The sequence below is a fragment of the Gracilinanus agilis genome, chromosome 1 (genome assembly GCF_016433145.1).
Source record: "Gracilinanus agilis isolate LMUSP501 chromosome 1, AgileGrace, whole genome shotgun sequence".
NCBI classification, from domain to species: Eukaryota; Metazoa; Chordata; class Mammalia; order Didelphimorphia; family Didelphidae; genus Gracilinanus; species Gracilinanus agilis.
Window position 1 is genome coordinate 560124179 of NC_058130.1, and position 27929 is coordinate 560152107.

A 27929-nucleotide genomic window follows, 5' to 3' on the forward strand; every position below is an offset into this window, starting at 1 on the left:
TTTTTGGAAAGATATTTTATTTTACCAATTAGATGTTTTAATTTTCCACTTAAGTTATATGATCCAAATTGTCTCTCTTTCCCTTCCCTCTTCCTTCCCAGAGCTGGTGAGCAATCTGATTGGGGTTATACTTGTATTACCATGGAAAACATATTTCTATATTGTTCTGAACTACTTTGTAAAATAAATTGCATTATATTAAAATCTCCTACGATATTAAAGTTTGAAAATTAAGAAACTAACATGTCCAATTATTTTGTAGCCATCATTTGGTTACTTTATTACATCTCCAGAAAAAAGAGAACCTGTAGCTCTATTGAGGGAATCTGATGTATCACCGGACAATTTAGAGCAAGATCAAGAGCAGCATGTTCTCTTTTCAGGTAATGGATGAAGTTTGGGGGCCTAATTAACCAATTAATCTTGTAATTTTAACAGTTATTTTCTTTCAAATCTATATTTTCTTAAATATTGGTCAAGATATTAATTGAGTAAGATTTCTTTGAGAAATAATCAGTTTTCCTTCCCTTAAAACAGTGGTTCCCAAACTTTTTTGGCCTATCGCCCCCTTTCCAGAAAAAATATTACTTAGCCTCCTGGAAATTAATTTTTAAAAATGTTAATAGCAATTAATAGGAAAGATAAATGCACCTGTGGCCATCACCAACCCCCTGGATCGCTGCAGCACCCACCAGGGGATGGTAGCACCCACTTTGGGAATCACTGCCTTAAAACTTATTTAGTTTAATTAGGACTTTACATCTTAACTGCTTATTGATTAACTGAGCCCAGGAAAGATTTGAACTTCCCAACTCCCAGATCCATATTTTCTTTTAGAAATTTGTGGTGACCATTAATGATTTCAGTTACTGTAGTAGCTAGATTATAATTCTGGTACCAGACTGTGGGAAGTCCTTGACCACTGTGCAGTATGTATATGTGGGGGAAGTGAGCATTAAATTGAAACATTCTTGACATTCTTGCTGTAAGTAAAACGAGAAGACTGGTTCAGTGGCCTTCCTTGAGAAAGAAAGGAATTAGAGTTGGTTTTGTCACATATCTAAAGGCAAAAATTAATATGATTTCATAGTAAATTTAATTATCTCCTTTTGCAGTGTTCTTATTAAACAATTATTAAAAAAACTATTATGAAGAAATTGAAACTTTTTTGCCAATTTCTATGACAGAACATGAGGGCAGTTACATGACACAGTGGATAAAATTCTGGGCTGGGAATCAGGAAGACTCATTTTCAGGAGTTCTAGGCAAGTCACTTAACCCTGTTTGCCTCAGTTTCCTCATTTTAATATGAATTTGAGAAGGAATTGGGAAGCCACTCCAGTTTTTTTGGCAAGAACACCCCAAATGAGGTCACAGAGATGGACACAATGGAAAAATGACTAAACAAACAACAAAAATGGCAGAGGGTAATAATAGAAAAAGTTTTGTCAAGAACTCAAAAAAGTAAAATTAATATGTGCTTTAATATGCTTATTAACTAATATATAAATAAGTGAGCTATTTAATTACTTTAATTTTATATCTAAAACAAATTTAATTGTTAATAGTAAATCAAAATATTAAATATCAATATTGAAATATTGTTAACTTATTTATTTTTAAATGATTACTTATTAATTGAAATGAATAATGTGTTAATATTTATTTAATATTTGGTGACTTGAATGTAAAGGGGTGGTTAAGAGAAGATACTAAAAATGATGGAGAGGATGTTACTCAGGAGTAAGAAACAAAGTGGAGTCATTTAGATCACACCGACATCTCATATTGTGAATATTTTCATTAGAAAGATTTGGGAGGTGCTTAGACATTGCTAACACCAAATAACATGGAGAAAATAAGTAAAAAATTTAAAAAAAAAATTTTTTTTAAACCCTTACCTACTGTCTTGGAATCATTACTGTGTATTGGTTCCAAGGCAGGAGAGTGGTAAGAGCTAGGCAATGGGGATTAATTGACTTGCCCAGGATCACCCAGCTGGGAAGTGTCTGAAGCCAGATTTGAACCCAGGACCTTCTGTGTCTAGGCCTGGATCTCAATCTACTGAGCTACCCAGCTGTCTCCTGTGAAATTTTAACTTAAGTCTTTCTACTTAAAATAAGGTATAGTTTATAGATGTTAATAACCACACAGAGATAATTTCAAGAACTAATACCATTTCCTAATTTTATAAGAGACAAAATTCAAGCCCTGGGTAAATTAGCATCTTTTCAAGCTCACAAAGCCCTTGTTACTATCAGAGATTCAGGATCCAATTGGTTCTTTGGCTCTTGTAGGTACATTTTACACCACAAAGCACCCTGAGGATAGGAGCTCTCATTTTTCCTTTCAAAAAATTTTCATTTTTATCTTTATTTCCAGAGCATAGCACTTAGAAGGTATATAAACCATAAGTGCTTGGTTTTTCATCTCTCTTCTTGTAAAGAATTTACCTTAGTTGGGGAAGTTTTAAGGCTCTTTTGATTTCATTTTTGTAGTAATTTTATTTATTCCAGGTAAATTTCCCTAAGAAACAATGAGTCTATATGTCAGTTACTTTGTCCATTTCTTCTAGCATCAACAGTTTGTTTAATAAGATTGGGTTAGAAGTTGTCTAAAGTACACATCCCGTGTTCTCATTTTTATTTTCTAATATGATTGTTATTCATTTTGAACTCTGACTTACCAGCTGATAGTCAAACATAGCCAATCAATTTGGAAAAGATTCCCATATATGTAATCATTCCTTTTCTTTTCAAATATGATTATTTTCTTAAGTGTTTGAGCACCTGCTGTGCTAATCGTTGTGTGGAGTGTAAAATTATAAAAATATTCCATGTCCTGAGAGAGTTTATGATCTAGTAACTAAAATAAAACGAGAAGGTCAACTGAGAAGGAACTAAAGCAAAAACATTTAAATGCAATCATTTGAAATATTTTCCTGCGTCCTTTTTCTATTAACATTATTCTTATAACCTTACATTTATTTAACATTGTTTCTAGTAATTGGGTATGGATTGATATGGATAACATTAAAATCTCATGATAATTATTAATCATCATGAATGAATTGAATATCAATGTTCATAGAAAAGTGCTCTTCTTTAATTATTATTCTTATTGCATATTTATATAAGATTTAACAGTTGTGAAGCACGGATTACTTTGACTTGAAACTTGTTTGGGAGGATGGACTAAAATCCACAGTTGCATGACTGAATCTCAAGCGTCAGGAATTTTTCCTCCAGACAAAACAGAATAGGTCTCAATATCAGATATTGTCTTGTTCATTGTATCCTCTCATTCCTATGTAGTGAAAGATTAAAGTGACTTATTTGACAGTAGTTATTTCCTTTTATCTTGATAGTCATGTATTAACTTGATTGTCATTGTATTAACTCTGTTGTTTCCACATGACACCATAAATTTAAAAAAAATTTTTTCTTCAGAAGGTGTAAAAGAAAAATTCAAGGAGCCAGTGTATGATGAGTCAACTACATTTAACACTGATGATTTGGAGACTCCTTCAGAAATAGATGAAAATTATATAATTTTTAAAGGAAGAACAGAGGTATCTTGAACTTTTTATTTAAAAAATCACACATTTGTCTTAAGTTACTGATTTCTCTTCTAAAGAATAAATATTTTATACTCATTTTTCTTCTCCCAAATTAATTTAGTGAACAAAGAGAACAGTTAGATTAGTTAAATGTTTAAAATGTGCGTGTTTTAATAATTATTTTATTAGGGAGCAGCTGGGTAGCTCAGTGGATTGAGAGCCAGGCCTAGAGATGGGAGGTCCTAGGTTCAAATCTGTCCTCAGACACTTCCCAACTCTGTGACCCTGGGCAAGTCATTTCACCCCCAGTGCCTAGCCCTTACCACTCTTGTGCCTTAGAACCAATATGTAGTATTGGTTCTAAGATGGAAGGTAAGGATTTTTAAAAAATATATAGTTTATTATCAGCTTGGTATTACTTTGTAAGCATGCCTTTTTCTGTATAATGTACAACATTGTTCTCATTTTTATTTTATGCTTAGTTTCTAAATATTTTTTTTATGGCATCCTTGAAAGTTATTTTTAGCATAATATTATCTAATGATGAAATTGAGGTTGCTTATTATACCTACCTACAATATATGGTCTAGATTTGAGTGGCTTCAGACATTTAGTATAATCCTTACATTCTGTCACAAAATAAAATCTGACATGCTGTGGAAAATTGAATCTCTTATCATTAAAAATACATACGTTTATAAAAAATTGTGTCATCTTTTCCCTTCACACCTCTGTGTGTCTTTAGCTGCTGCCTGCTCTTATGTCTAGCTCTGGCTTTTGGCATTTTTAAGCTTCTGGTTCTTAATTACCCTTATTTTTTAATGTGTGCTTCATCTAAAGCCTTGAAGAGATCATTAATACCCTTTCTTTTAGTGGTCTTTTTCCTCTGGATTTTTTGCTTATTTTTTATTTTTGGAATTGTTTAGGTTTGTAAATTCCTTTAAGAACCTATAATTGAAGGGCAGCTAAATGGCTCAGTAGATTAAGAGCCAGCCCTAGAGTTGGGAGGTCCTGTCTTCAAATTTTGTCTCAGATACTTCCTATCTGTGTGACCCTGGTCAAGTCACTTAATCCCAATTACCTAGCCCTTACCACTCTTCTGTGTTGGAACCAATACACAATATTGATTCTAAGATGAAATTTAAGAATTTTTTAAAAAACTTATAAATGAACCTATGTTTGAAGTTGCATGAATGCTAGTGTTTTCCTGGGCTCCTTAGCTGTTACATACAATTGAATCATGGAAATATTAATTCCTTTATAAACTTTTACATATATATATATATACATATCTCAATTGAATTAGTTTACCTTCAATATGAATTTCTTCTTGGTTTTTTTTTTTTTTTTTTTTTTTTAGGACACTTCAGTCATCAAAAGCAATAGTGAAAGATGTGAGGACAAGATTCCTGATTGTAATGATACTATACCCAATATAAGTACCATTGCTTCAGCTATTGCTAATGCCTCAGTGAGTGCTGAGCCTTCCCAGTTAGCTGCTATGATAATGGCACTTTCAAATAAAAGCAAACAGAATATTTTTCTAGAAGCTAGTAAAGTGAGGAGCTTATCTCTTGTGAATCAAAAGTTACCTAGTCATGCAGAAAGTAATGGAAACAATACATTTGATATGGAGAAATACCTCAAAAAAACAGAAGTTAATAGATATGAAGGCAATTCTGATAATTTTTTGAGAACTGGGTTATCTGGTACCTGGGATTTATCTTCATCCAGTAATCCAACTATACAAGATTTTCTCGAGGTAGATTTACACAGTGACTGTATGAATGCAAGGGAAACGGAAAAAAATCCAGATGTTATCTTTAATAAGGAAACAGAAATAGGGAGTCAGGCATCATTGGGTGCATCTGATGTAAGTAAAAATATTGGACAACAGTGGGGTAAGAAGCAGTGTGTGGAAAACACTGATAATGTAATTGCTGAACATTTGTCACCCAATCAAATCTTGGCATCAGGAAAAAATATGAGACAATTCTTAATGGATGATACTACCGAAAATGAAAGGTCATTCAAAGCTACATCGTCCTTAGCAAGACAGATTGCAAGTCAAGCCATGAATCCCCTAAACTCACTCCTTACTAGTGGGGATAGAGCGACAGTTGATAAGATGTTTTCCATGAATGCCAGAATACCAGATGTTGGTACAGGTGAAAAGCCTACTATGATCAGCACCCCGAAGCCTGGTAGTTATTTGCCAATAAGAAAGTCCACTGCAATATTCAACTTGACACCTGCAGAATGTAAAGAAATAAATGATAGTAGAGAAACCCAGATTCAAAGCGAGGATGATTGTGAGCCATACAGCAGTGAAAAGCTTGTGACCTTTGAAAAATGTGAATTTTTCCCCCAAAATATTGGTAAGTATTCTGTGTATGCATGTGTATTTCTGTTATATGCTCAATTTCACCATATCTCATATAGGATTTTTTTTTTCTCATTGAGGAACAAACCATTGTTTAACAAATTTGAAAAATGCCTCCTCTGAACCGGAGGCACAGTGTTTAGAAGATGAACAATTAAACTTTAGACCTTCAACTTCACCACTGATTCATTCTTCTCCTAGTGAAATTCCTGAAACACCTACTTCAGGGTAAGTATTTTTGGAGTTTAGGAATTTAGGAATTGTAATCCATATCCTGCTTTTAAGGTTGTAAATTGAAAAATGTTCATGAATTTTGACCGCCCTTTTGTTACAAAGATAACATTCGATCAACATTTTAATTTCAGAGGGATAATAGAGGGTCAGCTAGTTGGCTTAGTGCAGTGATTGGCAACCTTTTTAAAGAGGAGGCCAAAGGAAAGGAAATGCTTATCTCTGTTTCTAAGGCAACTCTTTCGAAGTTTCATTGTATTGTATCCTACTCATTATATTTGTCAGATTAGGAATAATGTCCCCGGGCAGATAGAATATTTCAGGGGGCTGTATCTGGCCCGCAGTTTGCCCATTATTGGCTTAGTTGATAGAGAGCCAGGCTGGAGATGGGAGGTCTGGAGTTCAAATACAGCCCCAGATACTTACTAGCTGTGTTGCTCTGGGCAGGTCACCTCACTCCAGCTGCCTAATCCTTACTACTCTTCTGTCTTGGAACCAATATTCAGTATTGATTCTAAAACAGATGGTAAAAGTTTTGTTTTTTTTTTTTAATAGATTACAGAAAAAGAAACTTTTTACCATGTGATATTGTTAAGGAGCTAGGTGGTGCAGTGGATGTAGTGCTGAATCTGGAGTCAGAAAGACCAGTGTCAGATCCTTAATAGTTGTATGACCCTAGGCAAATCAGTTAATTATGTTTGTCTCTATTTTCTCATCTCTGAAATGAACTGGAGAAGCAAATGGCAGATCACTCCAGTATCTTTGCCAAGAAAACTCTTAAGTCACACAGAGCTAGATATGTCTGAACAACAATAGTAGCAGAATTGTGAAGGAGAACAAAATGCATAAAACAAATTCATTTAAACACTCTTAATTTTTTTTTTTTTACAAATAATATTGGGTGAACAATTCAGTTTTTCTTATACTAATGGAAAGAAACAATATTACATATAGTTTAAAATATAGATTGTAGAATGAAATTTCTGTTGACAAGTTTTTCTCAATCAGTGGAACCTTATCTGGAGAACTTAGAGGATTTGAAGCAAAATAATGCTTTGGTTTTTGTGTGTGTTTGGTTGCAAAGGATTGGAAGCAAATTAGATGCTCACCAGTTGGGAATGACTAAAAACATGGTATGTGAATATGATGAAATCTTACTGCACCATAAAACAAGTATGAAAAATTTAAGAGAAAAATGGGAAGAATATAAATATAAATATGAGCATAATAAGAACCAGAAAAATGACTACTAGCAGCGGAAATGAAAAGAACAACAAAATTAAATGCCATATGATCATACAACTGAACTTAGTCCCAGTGAAGAATTGAGAAAGGGCACCTCCCTTTCTTTACTGAAGGAGTAAGGGACTTAAGGGACTTTGAATGTGGAATGTTGTTAGATGTGCTTGAAATTTTGGTTGATTTTTGCTGAACTATACTTTTCTTTTCTAATCTCTGTTGACAAGCAAGGCTAACAAGATGGGTAAGGGGAAATTGATATGTTTAGAAAACCAGTTTTGTTTTTAAAAATTAGGTTTAAAAAAAGTAGTTTGGAACATTCAAAATGCACAACATAATGAGCACATAAAATTTTTGAAATCTTATTAAATATTTGAGTTACCTTATCTTTTAAGAACACCATCCTTTAGTCATACTTGAGCTTAGTTTAGTCTTATTTGTCCTGACTGCATGAAAAGGAAAGTTGAGAAAGTCGAACAGAGATTTTTAAGAGGGAGACTGTAAGGAAACCTTAGTTTCCTCTTTTTGGAAAATTTAAAGTCCACTTTTTGTACCTATTATAGAGTATATTTCTGTTCATATCTTGATTTGATAGAATTAGATCGATTAAACTTCTGGGGGGGTTCCTTACAACTCTGTATTTATTCTAAATAGGTTTAGTTAAGAAAATGGCAGAAATTCTAGGAATAATAAATAAATATCACATTGTACTTTATGATTTTCCTTTTTTTCTTTTCAGAACTGAATCAAATTTTGTTAGTTCATCCGCTCATCCTCAGAGACCTTGTGATAGTGCATTGCCTCAGTCTGTATGTTCAAGTCCTAGTATGGCTAGGTTAACCTATGTTTCTGTCTATGACAGCACCTCTCATATAGCTGTTGGAGATATTTCTGAGAAAAGTCAGGTAATATATAGCTTTTTATCAGTATGCATGCTTCATAGTTAGTCACACAAGCTTGTGTAATTAAGCCTATACTTAGTTAAGTTAAAAGTCTCACTGAACCCTATTCTATCCTATGTTGCCATTTTGCCAGTTTCTATGCTTATTTAGTATCATTGCATTTCTGTGTTGCCTGTAACTTTTTTTATCTAGTTGAATGTTTGAGTTTAATTTATTAATTATTTACTATATGCTTGGCATTGTGCTACGTATTTGGAAATACAGATGAAATAAGACACAGACTCTGCTTTCAGTAAGCTTCTAGTCGAATAGGCGGAATATAACATGTATATACTATGATAAAAGATAAAGTGGCACTGGAGTATGAGTTTTGTTATGATATAAGATAAGGAGAGATTATGTTGAGCTTATGAAAAGACTAACTTAAGAATAGGGTTCCTTCCTAGAAAATGTGTCAGGCATCTAAATTAGGATTTGAAGGAAGGGAAGGGTTTGAGCAGGCAGAGATAGGAGAAAAGCCAATGTAGCAAAGGTTAGAGAGACAAGAGAAAACAGGATGAGCATATTGGACAATGAGGAATTTGGTTAAAATATGGAGTGTTTGAAAGATAGTTGGGTGAGAAGGCCAGAAAACAGTGTGTAGTATTTTTGTTTAATCAGTTCATTATGAAAATATTAATGCATTTTTAATGAAAATATTTTCAAGAAGCTATTTTGCCAAGGAAGTTTTATTATCAGTTTTCTTTTAGAAATTAATGCTATTTCATTATGGCATTCCCTATAAGAGTTCTATCAGAATCTTGTGTTGAAAGGTTTTCTTTTGTTCTATACCATGTCCTTTGTAATGGTGGACATTGAATTTTATATAAATTTTAAATGGTTATATGAAGTATTAGCATGAAGTTCCAACTTCAGCATTAATTCTTGACTTTTTAAAAGTAAAATGTTTAATGGAAAGTTGGTGTATTTGTTAAGCATAATCACTGGTTTTTACCTAAAATCATAGATTTTATAGAATTTTGAAAGTCGAAAAGACTTTAAAGATCTTGGAAATGGTGTGTTCAGGTTCATATTTTGGTCTCTACAGAGAAAGAAGAGCATTTGGAATGCAAATAATATATTATAGAAAATTACTTGGTTTGGAAAAGGTTTAATTCATGTAGATCTGAGCTGAATTCCTGTATTACATGCCTAGTTATTTATGCATGTCAGCACAAACGAATTTTTTAATGTGCAAATTTTATAAAATGCAAAAAATTACTTCTGAAAATTTTAATGTGGAGATGATACCTATTTGATAGAACTGCACGTATATTCATATGTAAATATATGAGGATAATATGACTATCATTTGCAATATTTCTGTTCTTTTTAAATATATACTTTTGGTAATATTTTAGAGCGCTGCTCCCAGTGAACTGAGCACGACAATTGTTCGAGCCAGTCCAATTCCTTTGGCGGAACAGGATATGGATAATGTTAAAGAAAAGGAACCACTACAGAGCAGTGATGAAGTCTCAAGTATTAATTCAAACATATTGGATAAGAATGCGGAAATAGATCTGCCTGCTACTTCTGGTGGCAAAACCGAAGATCCACTATCAAAATCTAAAGTTTTTGCACACTGTTCTGTTAAAAGTGGTCAACCATTTTTTCATAATGAGTTGGGCCAAGTAATTGGGCCTTTACCAAACAAAATATGTCTTTTCCATCCAGCTTTGTCATCTAAGATAGATACATGTGTGCCTTGCCAGGACTGTGTGACTCAGAATCAAGAATTGACCTCTACAAATATGTTACCTCCATTCAGTGGTTTTAGCAGCCACATTCAATTACCTCAGAATACTTCACATGACCAATATGTGCCAGTTCAGAGCGTAAACTCTCAGGACCTTACTTCTGAAACACAGGCTTTCTCTGGTGCAGTTCCCACACTCCTTCCTAAGAAGTCTCTTCCAACACCATTTGCACAGCAGTACTTGGGGACTATATCAACCGGAAATGTTGCTTTGTCTCAGTATCATATTGGTAGTTCTACAGTTTATGGTCATTCAGGAGGATATCCCTGTACTTCCATTTCAAGAGAACACATTCACAATTCTGTTGCAGTGGGCATGTGTCTAGGAAATAATGTTGGTTCTGGATTATTGGGCCCTACTTCCCTTTGTAATGCTCATTCAAATGCATTAAGTCAAAATCTTTTGAGTACTGTAAAGCCATTTTCTGGGCCACCCATTGGAACTTATGGAATTGAACCGTGGGAGTCACAAGTTGCATCAGGGTTTGGTAAGAAACTTTTCATTGTTATAAGTTTGCTTAATGTAAGCTAAAAACTGAATTGTAGACACAGATTGTAGAGCTAAATCAGAATTTTTATGTAGGAATGGACCTTTTTTTACATTGATATTTTTAACTTTAATTAGTAGCAAAACAAATAGGGAGGATAAGCATAAAACTGTACATAAACCCTTCCATCTTAATGAAGAAGAAACAAATTGACAATGAACAAAATTATTTAGCTCTTTTTTATCTTGAAATTCTGTCTTTTGACCTTTTTCTTCATAGAGTTTATATATATACATACATATATATTATTCCAGTTTTATTCATCTCTTTGAATAATGTTTAGTATTGTTATCTTTATGACCTTATTAATATTTTATTACATAAATGATAATTTATTTGGCCATTATCCAATTGCTAGATATAGTTTCCAGTCGAATGATATTACTAATATTGATATTTGTGAAAAATAATTCCTTTTTTTCCTTTTTATGATATTCCAAGGATAACTGGCCTTAATCAAGAAAACCTGGGTTCAAATCCTTTCTTTGTCTTGACACTGGCTATATGACTCCAGGCATATCAATTAACTTCTCAATGTCCCGGGTACCTGCAGAGTAGTTGCTGATCTACATTGGTAAATGCAATTTTCTCCTGTAAATGAAATCTTTGGGTCCAAAGGATGATAAGAGTTTTTTTAATCATAAAACTATTTCTAGATAAGTTCCTCTCCATATTACACTCCAAAAAATTCATGCTTATTTGCAGTTTTACTAACAATGAATCCATTCCTCCTGAAAATTCTGTAGCATGGAATGCTATTTTTTTCCATTTTTACCTGTGTAGTTAGTATATAAGAGTTTGATTGTATTAGTTTGCATTTTCCTAATTATTAAGGAATTTGAATGTTTTATTGTGAATATTACATGTTTGTATTTCTTCCTTTTTGAAGTGGCTTATCTTTTGATTTGTCCCATTGTGAAGGTATATTTCTTTTCCCATTCTGCTTCTCTTCTTTGAAGTTTAGAGTTTTTTTATTATACAAAAATGCATTATCTTTGTATAAACAAACCCATTAATCTTCAATAATTTTTTTGTTTGGCATGATTCCTTTTCACATTGGAGACAAATGTAAATTCATTTTTCTTCCATTAAAAAATTTACATTACTTATAATAGCAGATCAACCTATTTTCACTGGTGAGCTATTCAGTTTTCCCACAGGCTTTTCTTGAATTGTAGTTCCATTCCCTAATGTTTTTTATATAGTGGGTTTATCAGACAGCCTTAAATATGTAAGAGGGTTTAATTTCTGGATTGTCTATTATATTCCACCAGTGTGTTTCTTTGCAAAATGTCTTTTTGCCCTGAACTTAGTACTTAATAAATTTTAAGAAGCAGGAAATAAGAACCAATTTTAGTATACAATCCTTAGTATTTAATAGTTAGAACCAATGTGGTGAAGAGAAGCTAAAAAATCAGAAATGCATTAGTTCTTAAAAATAATTGACCTTTTTACCACATTTATTCAAATTAAACAATGAACAAGGGATAGCTTTCCATTTGTTCAGTTATTATTCATTGATTTCTGTTACACTTATTTTGAAGCAGGGTCCATATAAAACTGGAAGGGATTTTAGAGATTATGTATTCAACCCTCTCATTTTATAGATTAGGAAACCCAAGACCTAGAAAGGTTATGTGGTTTTCCCAAGACTTCACCAGGAATAATAATCTGAAGACTTGAGATTTCAGCTCTGGTCTTCTGATCTGAAATTGAGTACATGTTCTTCTATGATGCTATGCTTTTATAATAATAAATTAAATAATATTTATAAAGCCCTTAACACAGTATTGGCACCTGGTAGATATTGTATGAATGATTATTTCTTTTTATTTCTCTCTCCTCTCTAATTATAGCTAGCATTTTTATAATATTTTATGTAAGACTTGCAATGCCCTTTATATTTTATCACATTTGAGAAAAATAAGGCTGAGGGAAATAAAATGACTGTCTAAAATCACAGATAAGTAGTTGCCTGAGACAGGATTTGAAATTCGAATTTACTAACTCCCAGTTCAGTACTTTATACATTGTATCACTTGATAAATTCACACCTAGATATTTGATACCATCATGGGAGAATACTTTTTTCTGTTAATTTCCCTTGCTCTCTGATCCTTCCCATAATGCCTTTGATAAAATGTGTGGTAAATGGAAATACAGATTAATTTGTGGATTTCTTAGATCCAGCTATTTTCCTCATATAATTTAATTCTTCAATTAATGTATTTATTTACTGTCTTCTGTTTTTGGCTATATAATGATAATTATAATAATAGATACCTAAGCTGTTAAAGTTTGCAAAGTGCTTTACACTCATCTTTTTTCAGCTTCCCATCAATCCTTTGAAGAGAATAATGCCATAGGTATTATCCCCATTTTAAAGAGGGATAAACAGAATTTGAGAGGTTATAACTTGTCCATGATTATTACAAAGCTATTATGTTACAGAAGTAGAATTTGAATCCAGATATTCTTTACTACAAGTTCCATTCTGTATAATACCTTGCCTACTTTCTTGCTATACCTTGCTAATTCCCATTATATTATCTGCTTTCATCTTTGTTGCCAGGACTTACTCTTTCAATTTTTTTCATCCATTATTATTAAATTTTTAAAACTAATCTAATTGGTAGCAGAGAGAGTATGCAGCTATGTTTTGCACTTGCTTTTTAATAAGAATGATTCAGATGTTTATGATAAGCTGGAGGTTCAAATATATATATATATATATTTTCTATTGTTTCAAGAACATATTCTAATAGTTTTATTTAAAACATTTTAACATAAATGTATATAAAAATAAATGAAATATTTGTTTCTAACTGACTTTATTACATTCTGACCTTAAATCATCTTTACATTTTAATTTCATAAATTCAAATTGGTTGTGAAAAGTAATTTTTATGTACTGCTGATTCTGAGTTAAATAATTTTGCATTGATATTTTTGGACAAATTCTAGGCCTATAGATTTTTTTCTTGCCCTTTTCTATCCTTTTTTAGGGATCAGAAGCCTACTTAACTAGAAAGGCTTGAGTATGCTACATTCTCAGATTTGAAACAAATTATTCCTTTTTTAGTTTCATTACTCTGATATAGTTTTGGTTATTTCTCTTTATTTGCTACTATGCTTTATTTTCTAGATTCTTTAGGAACAGACTGAACTTGAGTTTCACTTTTTTTCATTAATACTGGCATTCACTAATGCTTTGGTTGTGTATTAATAAGTATCATCTTTGACCTTGAGCAAAGCAGTTTTTATATACATTATAATGTCATTTTCTGAACTTGTTTTTCCATTTGTTGTTTGTGGTCTACAATTCTATTTTCTGCTGTAGTAAATGTGTGGTTGTTTATATTTCTGTTCTCTCCTCTGTACATTTTCTATTAATGTTCTTTATTGGTTGTTTCATTTTTTGCTATTTCATGGGATTATAGATTCATGGCTAATAGAGAATTAATCTAATTGAACTCTCTTTTCCAAATGTAAAAACTGAGTTATCCATGGAAAATAATTAAATGTCTTGTCAGATAACACAAAAGTCATAAGTAGCAGAGCCAGGGTCCAAACTATGTAGTCTGAATCCAAAATCTTTCCACTGTGTCAACTTGTCTGTTTTAACATCTTTTTTTTTATTGCTTTAACTTTTTTTCTGTGATTTATTTCTATTAACACTTTTGTATCCTTGTGATTTTTTTCTCAGAAGTGTTAAATTTTTTTTGGTACCTTGTCTTATATTCACATTAATCATACTTCTTCCCTTACTATATGGTTCCTTCCCTTGTAATCAAAAATATTTTTTTTTAAGTAGTTCATGAAAAATGCTGTAAAAAGGTGGTGATGGTCATCCAAGTAATTATTGGAGTCCAATGAACTGATTTGACTTAATGAATGTATCATTCCTTTCAAGTCCTTTACCAATTCTTGGAGTAGTTGTGGAGAAATCCCTAAAAACTAAGTTCAGCATGTAGCCAGCAATACAGATGGGCAGCTTATCTGAGAAAAGAAGTATTTAGGAGCCAAGATGGCAGAGTACAAGCTGGGACCCAGCTGAACTCTCCCAATATTCCCCTTCAGACAACTTTAAAATAATGCTGCATATAAATTTTGGAGTGTTATAGCCCACACAAGGTCAGAAGTAGACATTTTTTCAGTCCAAGACAGTTTAGGAAGTGGGCAGAAGAGGTTTGTGCCATTAGGGTGGGTGCAGGCTAGGAGCATAGCAAGAAGACCACAGGATTCCATGGAGGTGGTCATAGTAGCAGCAGTAGCTTTGAAAACTCTTAGCTCAGAGATGGCATGGGGACTCTGACAACTGGTCAGAAATAGATTATAAGGAACCCTTTGCTGGCACTTTGTACAGCTACTGCTGATTAGCACTATATTGCCCATAAACAGCTATGGGTCACCCTTCCAGTGCAGAGAGGAACACTTGTGACTGGTCACAAGGGAATAGGGGCAATGTCACTGTTCTAGGGCCAAGAGAAGTGCTAGAGCTTATAGCTGTAGGTAAGCAGGGACTTTGGATAAAGATCAGAGTGCAGACAGGAAAAGCAATGACTGCATTCTTGGAAGTGCATCATCTTGGAAGTACCCTAAAACTTGCAAACTCCTAGAATTAGCTATGAAAATAGCCACCAAAAGATTTGAAACCTGGCACAATGCCTCTCTACTCCAGGTGAGCAGACCTTAACATGAAGTTCAAAAGGAAGAAATATATTGGGAAAATGAGCAATCAGCAAAAAACTACCATAAAAAGTTACGGTGTCAAAGGAACAAAGGCATAAATGTAGAAGATAACAATGGGAACACAGTTATACAAGTAAAACTTATTAAAAGAAAAATACTCATTGTACCCATGATGAGTAAAAATTCCTGAAAGAGTTAAGAAACAGAAAAATTGGGGGCGGGGGGGAGGAGTAAGAAAGAAAAAAGAAAATTAACAGTTTGGTAAAAGAGACTAGGAAAAATACTGGGGTTGGGGGAGCCTTAAAATAAAAATTGGCCATATGGTAAGTACTGAAGAAAATAATGCTTTAAAGATTAGACTTGAACAAGCAGATGCTAATGACTCCATGAGACTTCAAGAAACAATATAGCAAAATCAAAAAGATAAAAAAAATGGAAAAAAGTGAAATATCTCATTGGAAAAACTGAACTAGAAAATAGTTTGAGGCAAAATAATTCAAGAATAACTGGACTACCTGAAAGCTGTGATCCAAAAAAGAGTGTAGACATATTTCAAGAAATTATAATGAAAAACTGCCCTAGTATCTTAGATTTAGAGGTTAAAATAGAAGCCAAAAGAATCCACTGATCATGTTTTAAAAGAGATCCTAACATGAAAACTGCCAGAAATATAGCCAAAGGTCAGAGCCTCCCAGGTCAAGGAGAAAATATTGCAAGCAGCCAGTAATAAAATTGAGTGAGTCAGGATTACCCAAGATTAGAGAATTTGACATTCAAGCAGAAGACTAAAGAGAAGCATAAAATGGTACGCATGAAAGAAGAGTAATCATTAGGGACTAATAAGGTTTAAACTTTGCATTCCTTTATGGGAAGCTTATACATGTAATTCTTAAGAAATTTATCATTAGAAGAAATCTACATAGAAGGCACAAGTGTGAGTTGATTAGGTTGGGATGATCTTAAAATAAAGGGATAAGAAAGAGGGTTACACAATGAGAAAGGGGAAGGTAGAGGTAGAATTTGGAAATTTTTCTCATGTAAAGAAGTATGTAAGAAAGCATTTATAGTGGAGGGGGAAATGGGGAGTTGGGGTGGTGGTCTGAACCTCATTTCTCATTGAAATTGGTTAATAGAGGGAAGAATATACATACCTACCTGACTTGGTATAGAAATCTATCTTATCTAGTAGGGAAATAGGGAAAGGGTATAAGAAATAGGATGGGGCTGTTAGAAGGGACTAAGGATGGCAATGGTCAGAAGCAAATTAGACTTGAGAAAGGACAGGATATATCTGTCAATAAGCAAGAAAATAGAATGGAAGGAAATATGCATTAATCAGAACTGAATTTGAATGGAGGAATTAACCCATAAAATGGAATCAGATGACAATGAATTAGCAAGTAGGATCCAACAATATTGTATATAGGAGATACTTGAAACAGAAAGACAGTTAAAATAAAAGCCTGGAGCAGAATGTATTTTTCTTTAGCTGAAGTAAAAAGGGCAAAGGTAGCAGTTATGATCTCAGATGATACAAAAGCAAAAATAGCCTAACTAAAGGAGATAATCAGGGAAACTACATTTAGTTTAAAAATACCAAGCCCTCATTTCTCAAATTATAGGGAACAGAGTAAAACTTGTAAAAATTAGAGCCATTCCCCAAAGGATCATGGTCAAAGGATATGAACAGGCAGTTTTCAGAAGAAGAAATCAGAGAAATTCTATAGTCATGCAAAGAAATTTTTTAAAACACTAGAGAAAGATAAATTAAAACAATTGAGGGACCGCCACCTACCAGAAATGACATGTCCTGGGGAGTTTATTGAAAATAGGTTCATTAATAAACTGGTAGAGCAGTGAACTGATCCAACTTCTGGAAAACAATCTGGAACTGTGTCTTGAGGACTATCAAAGTGAGCATATCCTTTGACCTATCAATACCTCTACACCAGTGGTTCCCAAACTTTTTTGGCCTACTGCCCCCTTTCCAGAAAAAAATATTACTTAGCCCCCTGGAATTTAATTTTTTTTTAAATTTTAATAGCAATTAATAGGAAAGATAAATGCACCTGTTGCCATCACCACACCTCTGGATGGCTGCAGCACCCACCAGGGGGTGGTAGCGCCCACTTTGGGAATCATTGATCTACACAGTCTGTGCCCTGAAAAAAAACAAAGGAAAAGGGTCTATATTCACAGAGTTATTTGTGGCAACTCTTTTTGTGGTGGTAAAGAATGGGAAATTGAGAAGATACTCCTCAGTGGGGAATAGCTGAACAAGTTCTGGCATATGATTGTGGTAGAGTGCTATGCTATAAGAAGTGATTAGAATGGTGGTTTAAGAAAAAAATAGCATGACCTATATTAGCTGATGCAAAATGAAATGAGTAGAACTGGGAGGTCATTATGCAAAGTAAAAGCTACATCATCAAAATGATCAACTGAAAAACTTCACTAATGTGATCAATACAGTGATCTAAGACAATTCCAAATGACTTAAGATGAAAAAATGCTATCTATCTTTAGAGAAAGAACTGATGAATTTTAAAGTGGAAACACAGAATATTCAATTTTCTTTATGATTTTTCTTTTGTGCTTTCACTAATGGAAATCTGTTTTGCCTGATTTCACATGTATAATTGGTATATTGTTTGCCTTCTCAGTGGGAAGTATGAGAGGGAGGGATCGATTCTTAAACTCAAATTTTAAACTGAAAAGCATATTAAAATTAAATAACAAATTAATAAATAATAGCAGGGAACCTATCCATAAGGCCAGCCAAGAATCTATCTAATTCAGTGAAGTCATAAGGAAGGCTATGTATCTTCTGGATTATATTTGTAAGTTTCTGGCATTGATTCTCTGCTTATTAATGTAGATGAGCTAAGAACTGACTATGAAAATGTAGAGATTATTAGAGTAGTGGCTTTGCAGGGAAGCATTGGATCTGTTTTTTTTTTTTAAGCTCATATTTAACTTAGTGATTAATTGCATCTTGCAGTATGTAGCAGAGATGTCAAACTCACTTGGTTATAAAACTGAGGAAAACCAGATTAAAATGTAATTGAGGGGCACCTGGGTAGCTCAGTGGATTGAGAGTCAGGCCTACAGATGGGAGGTCCTAGGTTCAAATCCGGCCTCAGCCACTTCCCAGCTGTGTGACCCTGGGCAAGTCACTTGACCCCCATTGCCCACCCTTACCACTCTTCCACTTATGAGACAATACACCGAAGTTAAGGGTTAAAAAAAAAAATGTAATTGAGATGTTTACAAAAGTAAAAATATAGTACAACATTGCTAATGTTAATGTGTAGTTTTCTAAATCAGTATACTACCTAGAAGAGATCCATTTCTATTCAAGTTTGATACCCCTGGTATATATGACATTCTATATTGCCTCTCAAAATGAGGAAAATATGTTTCATCATCCATTCCTGTATCAGTGTAATAATTGTGACTAGAGCTCTCATGCATTCTGTATTGGTTTTTAAATCTTTGGATATTGCCTTGAATTTTTCCATTTTATTTCTTGCTATTCTTTGATAATTCATTACATTCATTTACCACATTTTTGGCTCTCAGATATAGCATTAAAAGGCACGTCAAAAGCTGTTTGGTTTATTTCTCTCAACTTAGACCAAGATATTAATTTAACTGCCTATTGTTGTATAGTAAGTAAGAGAGATATATCGGATTGGAATCCATATCTTCTCATTCCAAATTTAGTATTGTTGCCATGATAATTTGTTCCTTTGTTTCTTGGTCAGTGGGCATCCACCCACTTGAGTTCCAGTTCTTGGCTGCCATTAAAAAAAACACCTTATTAATATATTGGTAGATATATGGTAGAATTTATATTAAAGCTTGCTACAAATCTTAGTGTTATATAAATGTGTATTTTTATTTGTGATGAGGATTTGATCTAAGGTGGTACCTGCATAAGTTAAATATACATATGCTAGACTGGAGTGTGCTTTGAAGTTTATTTGCAGGCATCTTATACATTTTGTAAGGTTTTTGGTGTTGTTTTTTTAACCTTTACCTACTGTTAAGTATTGCTTCCAATGTAGAACAGTCATAAGCACTAGGCATTTAGGGATGACTGACTTGTCCAGGGCCACATAGTATCAAATGTCTTAGGTAAGACTTGAATCCAGGACCTCCTGTGCCCAAGCCTGATTCTTTATCCATTGAGCCACTTCGTTTTATTTCAAACAAAATTTATTTACTATCTTTTTTCTCCCTTGGCATAATACATAAATGCCATTGATTTTTGTTTTTTACTTTTGTTGTAATGCTATTAATTTTCTTAATTTGTTGATGACTTGAGTTTTTTCAGGATTCCATTATGTCATTTGCAGATAGAGGTTAACTTGGTCATGTTTTGGTTAACATTTATACATTTAACTTCTCTCTTACTATAGCTAACATTTTTAGGATTATATTAAAGAATAATGTGGTGAGATGACATCTTTACTTTAGTTCCATTTGTTTTTTTAAAAATATATGCTTTTGATCTGAAAGACCCATATTTGTTTATTTTTTAGGATTTTTAATACTGTGTTCAAAATCTTGTCAAAAGCTTTTTCTCGATTATAATTGTGTTCCTTATTGAATTTATTGTTTGTCAGTTGTTTACCAGATTTTTGAACGCCTCCCATCAACTCTGTTATAAATCCAACTCAGTCATTGGGTGTTACTCTTTTTGAGATGTCATTAGTAGCTAGGATTTTATTTGCAATTTTTACTTCAATATTTTATTAACATGGACTATAGTATCTGTTTTACCTCTTGTTTAAATATTCATATTATATTTGTCTCAAAGCAGAATTAACTTTTGTTTAATTCCTTTAAATGTGATGTATGTTTGTGCAAACTCTTTAGCATTGGAAATAGGTCGTTTTTTTGTCTGTTGTTTTTATTATTTGTTAGCGTTACTGTGCGGTATTTTTAAATTTACACTTTTCTTATTTTGATCTTCTTAAAAACAAGTTTTTGCTGAATATGTTGGATTTTTGAGATGCATGCAAAGGAGACTGCTCTCTCTCAACCTTATATTCTGTCATCTTCATTATGAATCCTATGATCTGCTATTTTAGAAGTCATCTAGTCTCGTGCTGCAGAAATCTCTTCACAAATAGATATTTAGGGTTAGGGTTAGAAATCAGCATGAATTTAGGGTTAGCAGATATTTCCTTTGCTTCTTCTGGCTCATTTGCACTCAAGGAGAGCTTCTGGTAACCCAGGTCTGCTGCTTTTGGTTTTGACTCCTTTTTTTTTTTTTTTTTTTTTTTAATTTTAAACCCTTAACTTCTGTGTATTGACTTATAGGTGGAAGAGTGGTAAGGGTAGGCAATGGGGGTCAAGTGACTTGCCCAGGGTCACACAGCTGGGAAGTGTCTGAGGCCAGATTTGAACCTAGGACCTCCTGTCTCTAGGCCTGGCTCTCAATCCACTGAGCTACCCAGCTGCCCCCCAGCTATTTTTTTTTGCCCAATTTTATTCCAAATCCTCTCTGTCTTCTCAGTTCCTTCTTTCAATCTTTTATGAGAACTTTTCAGGCCCCTTTACATCCCTCTTACCATTCTCTGGATATAATCTGCTGTATTGCCAGTTTTTTTAAAAGGCTATCTGTCCAGAACTGATATACACCATGTTGGATGTCATCTGATTAGGGGAGAATACAGCAGGACTTTGTTTCTCATATTGTAACCAAGCAGAATATTTTTGGATTACCATTGAGTTTTCATTCAAATAAAATAACCATATTTGTTACACATTAACTATTGTACTTCTGCAGTTGATTTTATGTCCTTGTTTCCCCAATTGGAACAGAAGGTCCTTGTGAGTAAGGATTGTTTATCATATCTGTGTTCCAAGTGGCAATTACAATGCTTGGAATATAGTAAGCACTTTATAAATGCTTGGTGATTGATTAAAAACACATACAACTAAACAGTATCCTTTGAATCTCATCAAGTTTTATCTCAATCTTTTTTTTTTAACTTAAAATTTTTTTTCAATTATATGTAAAAGCAATTTTTGACAATTATCTGACATTTTGTGATTCATATTCTTCATCTTCCAAGTTGATAGACTGATACAGGTTTTACCAGTGTTGTCATGTGATACATATTTCCATATTGTCTTATGAAAGAAGATATATCACACATACAATAAAAAACTCATGAAGGGGAGTTAAAATGAAAAATGGAATGTAGTCAGATTCCAACAATACCTTCTTTGGCTGTGGAGAGGATTTTCATTGTGAGTTGCTTTCAGCTTACCCATCTTAAGAGCAATTCACATGTATTTAGTGGTTCTATTTGCTACTGTTAATTTGAATAGTTAATATTTAAATTTTTTGTTGCACCTGCTTTGTGCATTGGTTTATAAATCTCTGAAGCTACCAGAACTATTATGCCTGACTCACTTCCTATTAACTTAAACTCTTTACAAATGGTAAGTACATTAAACATTTTGGATATCATTATTAGATACTATTTGTTCTATATACATTTTTTCTTTTTTCTTTATGTAAATTGGATCAGATGTAAATGCAGATAGAAATGGAATTCATTTATGTTATATGTTATTTTATATTCATTTATATACATGTTAGCCACATATCAACTTTGAAAACCACAAATTAATATTATATTGCTTTTATTATTTTGTTAAACATTTCCCAGTTACATTTAATCTTGTTCAGATGGCAGTCAAAGGCCACCAGTTTGATACCTCTGCTGTAGATCAGGGGTCAGTGAGTTGTCCTGCTAGCTGCCTTCATTTTGTCCAATGCTTTTGCCAGTGATGATTTTTTTATATTTTAAAATGTTTTATGGTGTTTAAAAATGTAAAAACCATCTATTTTCCAGGCCATTTTTGGCCCTTTGCCCATAGTTTGCTGAAATCTGATTTCAGTTTATACTTTGATTTTGAGTATTAGTCAACTTTTCCTTCCATTGTGAGCTTTAGGTAACCTTAAAGTTTTTATCAAATTGATCATTTTCTGAAACAGCTAGATGGCAGTGTGAATAGAGTGCTGGGCCTGGAGTCAGGAATATCTGAGTTCAAACCTGGTCTTAGTGACTTATTAGCTGCATGACTTGTGGCAGTTGACTTAACTTTCTGTTCTTAACCTCAGTTTCCTCAATTATAAATGGGAATAATTAGCAAGGTAGATCCCAACAGAAGGCTGAATAATTGAGGTCTTTCATTACTACTTTGTCATAAATCTTAAGTAGACTTGTAATTTTCTTTTTTTCAGAACTAATACATTTTTTCTCTTGACCTAGTAGTTGGCACCATACTCTTATGTTAAGTGATTTTGTTTTTAATTCTGCCTTCATTCCTTTCTTCTGGCATCTTTTTTTTTTTTAATCCTTAACTTCCATCTTAGAGTCAGTACTATGTATTGGTTTCACGGCAGAAAAGCAGTTAGGGATAGGCATTTGGAGTTAGTGTCTTGCCTAGGATCATATAGCTAGGAAGTGTCTGAGGTCAGATTTGAACCCAGGACCTCCCTCTCCAGGCCTGGATCTCTATCCACTGAGCCACCTACTGCCCCATTCCAAATATCTTTCTACTGATAGAACCAGTATCTTAGTTCAAGCAGTATTTGCCTGAATTATTTAAATAAACTCTTAATTGGTTCCCTGATGCTAGTTATTCTTCTTAAAATTTATCATCTGGCTATATATAGTTGCCAGAATAATATTCCTTGGACAAAATTGGTCAAAGCAACTCAGTCTTCCTCTTGATGACAAATTTTTCCCAACACCAAATTTGCCTCTTTGAATCTTTTTCTTAAAAAAACCTTTACCTTCTGTATCATTTCTAAGACAGAAGAACAGTGAGGGCTAGGCAGTGGGGGTTAAGTAACTTACCTACCATCACAGCTAGGAAGAGTCTGAGGTCAGATTTGAACTCAGGTTCTCCCAACTCCAGGCTTAGTGCTGTATTGACTGCTACCTAGCTACCCCAATCCCTCTTTGAACCTTCTATACATTATCCATGGTTCATGCTTTCTGAGGCCAAACAGAGCATTAAAACAGTGGTTCTTTACCTGAGGTCCATGAACTAACTTATTGTTTAAAATATTTTTGATGAATGTATTTCAATATAAATGGTTTCTTTTGTAATCCTATATATTTTGGGTTATGCTTTTTTTTTTTATAGTCTGAGAAGAGGAATGCATAGGTTTCACTAAATTGTCAAAGGAATTGATCATACCAAAAAAAAGGTTAAGAATTTTTTGTTTAATCTTTCTTCCACATTGTTATTCCTCAGTTCTATTGTGGAACCCAGTTGTGTTCCACAACACTCTTGTTTTCTCCCTGAGCATTCTCTTTTTATTAAACTTCCCCAGTTCCTTCAACCTTTCCTCAGCCGTTGTAGACCAAAGGCCTTTTACCATTCTGATTGCTCTTCTGGAAACCTACAGCTTATTAATGTTCATTTTAAACTGGCTCTCCAAACTGAATACAGTATACGCATTTACTGGGAAGTCTTAAAGTAAAGTTCAATGATAATTATATGCACTGTAAAGGACATTCTTTGTCGGCCATGGATTGCTCCAGCAAGCCAGTGATATCCTTTCCCACTCCAAATTCTGTTTCTGTTGTTGTAGTCTAACAAAAAGTCTTTGGCTGTTTGGATTCTAATGGGAAATTTTCTCCTTCTTGTATCTTCACTAAGCAGTGTCCATCTCAACATACTTGCAAATCCTTAACCAAGCGCATTTTACTGGCACCTTTTTAAAGTCATTTGATCTATAACCTCAAAAATCTACAATCCCTAACAATTATCTATAGAACACCGAATCCTCAGCTGTATTGTTGGCCTGATTGATTAGGGGGAGATTCTTTTTTCCAGTCCTGGGCAGTTCATGTCTGGTTGACATATGGTGCTTCCCTCAACACAGTATTCCCAGACACTAGACATAATTTTCCCCATTTCTCTAATTATGAATGGCTCGCTTCCTCGTGGTTTCAGTCATTTTAAAGAGAAGTACTTTGCCAACCTTAATGTGCTATATAAATTATTGTTTGTCATAATTGTTGTCACCACTTCTTGAAAAATGAGGTGTTTTTTTGATTCTATCTACTCTTTAGGATGTATCTCAGTTATAGTATATATAGCTCTGAAGTTTCCATGCTCCTTCCATTCTAATTACATGTTCTTTCCTCAAGCTACTTAATATAGGTTAGATTTCACAGTTATCTCTTTAAACTCTTTTTCCTTTCCCTGTCTTGAAGCATTTAGCATATTATTAACCACTTGATTCTCCCTTGTAACCTGAAGAGTTAGAGAAACATTTTTCTGTCTTAGAGTGGCATTTGAGGACATATGACTGGTACTTGTTATTTGATGGTCTCTGAAGTATACCACACTTTCTCCATGTCTCTGGAAAAATTTCCCTTAACCTCCATACTTCAATTGAGATTCTTATTCTTTTGCTTCTGGTGCCAGTTCTTATAGCTTATTTTTGTAGATCACCATATCATGTAATTATTTTAAATTCTAGATCCACTGCAATTTTGCATATATAGCTTCCCCTTATTTTTCCTACCTCACATACCTCTATTTGTGTCATAGGATACGAATCCTTGTTGGAAGAAATCTAAGAGGTTGTCTGAGCTACACCATAGCCGAACAAGAATTCTTTACCCAACTTATTCTACAACTGGTCATAATCCAATCTTTGCTCAAAGACCATCATTGAACAGGAACTTAGGTGATTCACTTTTAAGATAGCTATAATTGTTAGGCAATTTTCCTTTACATCAAACTTAAATTTTCTCTTCAGGATTTCTACCTTTATTGTTCTTAGTTCTGTTTTCTAGAGTCAAATTGAGCACTTCTAGATTTTTTTTTCTGCATGCTAATCTTTGAAATACTTGTAGAAATATTCTTATTTGATCTAAATATCCCCAATCAGTTTACCTAATCTTCATACCCTCCTCAGAAAACTTTTTACTTTATCATATCCTTTATAACATGTAACATTTAGCAGTGAACACAATATTTAAGGTTTGGTTTGATCAGAGCAAAGTAAAACACTGATATCTCTGTCCAAGCCCTTCCACACTACCTCTCTAAATGTAGACTGTTTACATTAATATTCTTGGTTGCCATATTATACACTATTGACTCTCTGAGCTTGCAGTGTTACTATAGTCTCTTAGATCTTTTTCAGAACTAAAAAATAGTTGCATTTTCTACTTGTGAAGTTGATTTTTTAAAAAAAGATGACTCCCCTTATCCGTATTAAAATACATACTTTAAGATTTGGTCCAGTGTCTTATATTGCTAAATTTTTTTTGAATTCTAATGCTTTCATATAAGTTATCGGTTGAGTTTTGCGCAATCCCAGCTACAGGGTTAATTTGCATGCCATCTATTATGCCTTTATCTATTATCAGTGGGGGGTGGGTAAAGCTTAATTATTTCTACCATGCATTTTTATGTAATTTTATTATTTTTTTATGTTGTCTACCTGACAAAGCTATGAATGCTATATAGATGGCTTTGATCTTATTGAAACTTCATTCTTCCTCATCACTTGATAATATTCTCCAAATAGTGGTTAATAAATGTTTGCTAAATTGAATTTTAGAACATTTCTTTGCAAAATGCTTATGTAATTAAATTGAACTATTTATGAAGTTGCTTCTTTTTTAATGTTATTAACCTCCTGCTTTCCTCTTCCTTTTTAATACTTTGTTTTGTTTATTAAGAAACGTTTTAATATAGTACTGTGTGTCTGACAAAGTTTATTTTCTGCTAAAATTGACTATTCTTAGGAGGTGGTTTGCATTTACTGCTTTAAAGTATAAGGGGAAAAATATTATAAATATTCTTTTTCATATCCGGCGACCATAGGGAACCCTGGTTATTCCTATTTTGTTCTTATTCCTTTCATTTCTGTTTTTTTCCTGATGTCCAGAGAGCACATAACTAAACCAAGCCATGTGCTCCTACCTTTTCTATATTAAGATTTACTTTTTCTTGGGAGAGGCAAGTATGGAATAAACATTTATATAGTGCCTACTAAAGTCCAGCACTGCGCTAACCATTTTACTGATACCTTATAGTCGATCTCCATGCCAGACTTGGCAGCATAGGTGCTATTATTATCCCCATTTTATAGTTGAGGAAACTGAGGCAAACAGGTTAAGTGATTTGCCCAAGGGTCACTCATCCCTTTTAAGTGTCTGAGGCCAGATTTTAAGTCTTCCTGACTCTAGGCCTTGCACTCTACCACTTAACTGCACAAATAGGCACATGATCATTGTGTATATATCTTTATCGTGCCACCCCACCCCCACCCTCTTTTTTGTTCTTTTTAAAAAAAGTACACTCTTTCTACTCTTCCATTTCCCCACTCACTTCAAACATGTACAAATGCAACCAGTAAAGGCAACTAAAGACACTTTTCTTGGTAAAACTAAGCTTAAAATTCTTTATAGGTTATTGCTATATAACTTCCCTATAATTTCAAGTTAGTAAATTATTTATATTTTGTGTTATAGAAAAGAAAAAGTATGAATCATGAAACAATACTGTTAATTAAAATTTATAATTTTTAAGTATTATAAAGCATTTTTCTAAGTTCATATACAAAGAAAGAAAAATACTTTTAATAATGTTGAATTAAAGAATATTTTGTTTTGCCTTTTTTTTTTAAACAGCATTAAGAGCTTCTAAAGAGCCAGGAGATACTGTTCTTTGTTGATTTTGAATGATAATTTAACTAATCAGACCTTTTTTCCTTGTAGCTAATTGTGAATTGAAGAAAATAACTGAAACAAATGGAGGAAAAAATTAGCCATGTAATTCTTGTTACTGTGTTTTATCATTATTCAGGAAAGGTCAGAGTGCCTGAAGAGTTAAAGTTTCCTCATGCATGTTGTGTGGGCATTGCCTCTCAAACCACTCTTAGTATTTTTAATCCAACTGATCGTTGGTTACAGGTTATCATTGGAACACTTAGCATTACTGTCAATGGTGAAAAGGTAAGTTTTTCTGCCTATCATCAGGGTCACTTAAAAATTATTAGGAACCAATCTTTACTTTTTTCCTTCTCAATTCAGCTACTTATGTATCTTAAACTATGTTAGGTTGTCCTTTTGAAATAGGAAAGTCTTATACCAGACAGTAAAATCTTGATTTTAATTCTTACCATACTAATTACAGTTTTCAATCATTCAAGTATATGCTTTTACTAATAACTCTTAATGAGAGTAATAGGCTTTGTTTTCCATTTATTTTTAGTTACCCATATTTGAAGGAACACATTGACATGTTGCCCTAGTGAAAAAATATTTGCTGTCAGTACCATGAAGTAAGGTGTTAGTTTATTTAGTTTTCTTAGGTTTGGGGTTAGGAAGAACATCTTCCTGTTGTCTGTCTCTTTTTTTTTTTTTTTTAAACCCTTGTCTTCTGTCTTTGAATTGATAGTAGCCATTGGTTCCAAGGCATTTCTACTAATATAATCTTTTGTTTCTTCTCCAGTTGTACACAGTCTTTCAAAGATCACCAAATTGTTTAAAGAATCATGTCTGTCAGTTTT

General features: G+C 33.3%; 1 protein-coding gene across 1 annotated transcript in view; it reads left to right on the forward strand.

Annotated features, from left to right (window-relative positions):
* The window catches only part of CEP192 (centrosomal protein 192), a 176725-nt gene that overhangs the window by 68558 nt on the left and 80238 nt on the right, over positions 1-27929 (forward strand). Inside the window, exons 14-20 of the mRNA XM_044683214.1 lie at positions 263-383; positions 3450-3571; positions 4920-5937; positions 6023-6170; positions 8152-8317; positions 9715-10600; positions 27224-27372. Coding sequence (XP_044539149.1) covers positions 263-383; positions 3450-3571; positions 4920-5937; positions 6023-6170; positions 8152-8317; positions 9715-10600; positions 27224-27372 — 2610 coding nt within the window. The remainder of the gene's footprint in view (positions 1-262; positions 384-3449; positions 3572-4919; positions 5938-6022; positions 6171-8151; positions 8318-9714; positions 10601-27223; positions 27373-27929) is intronic.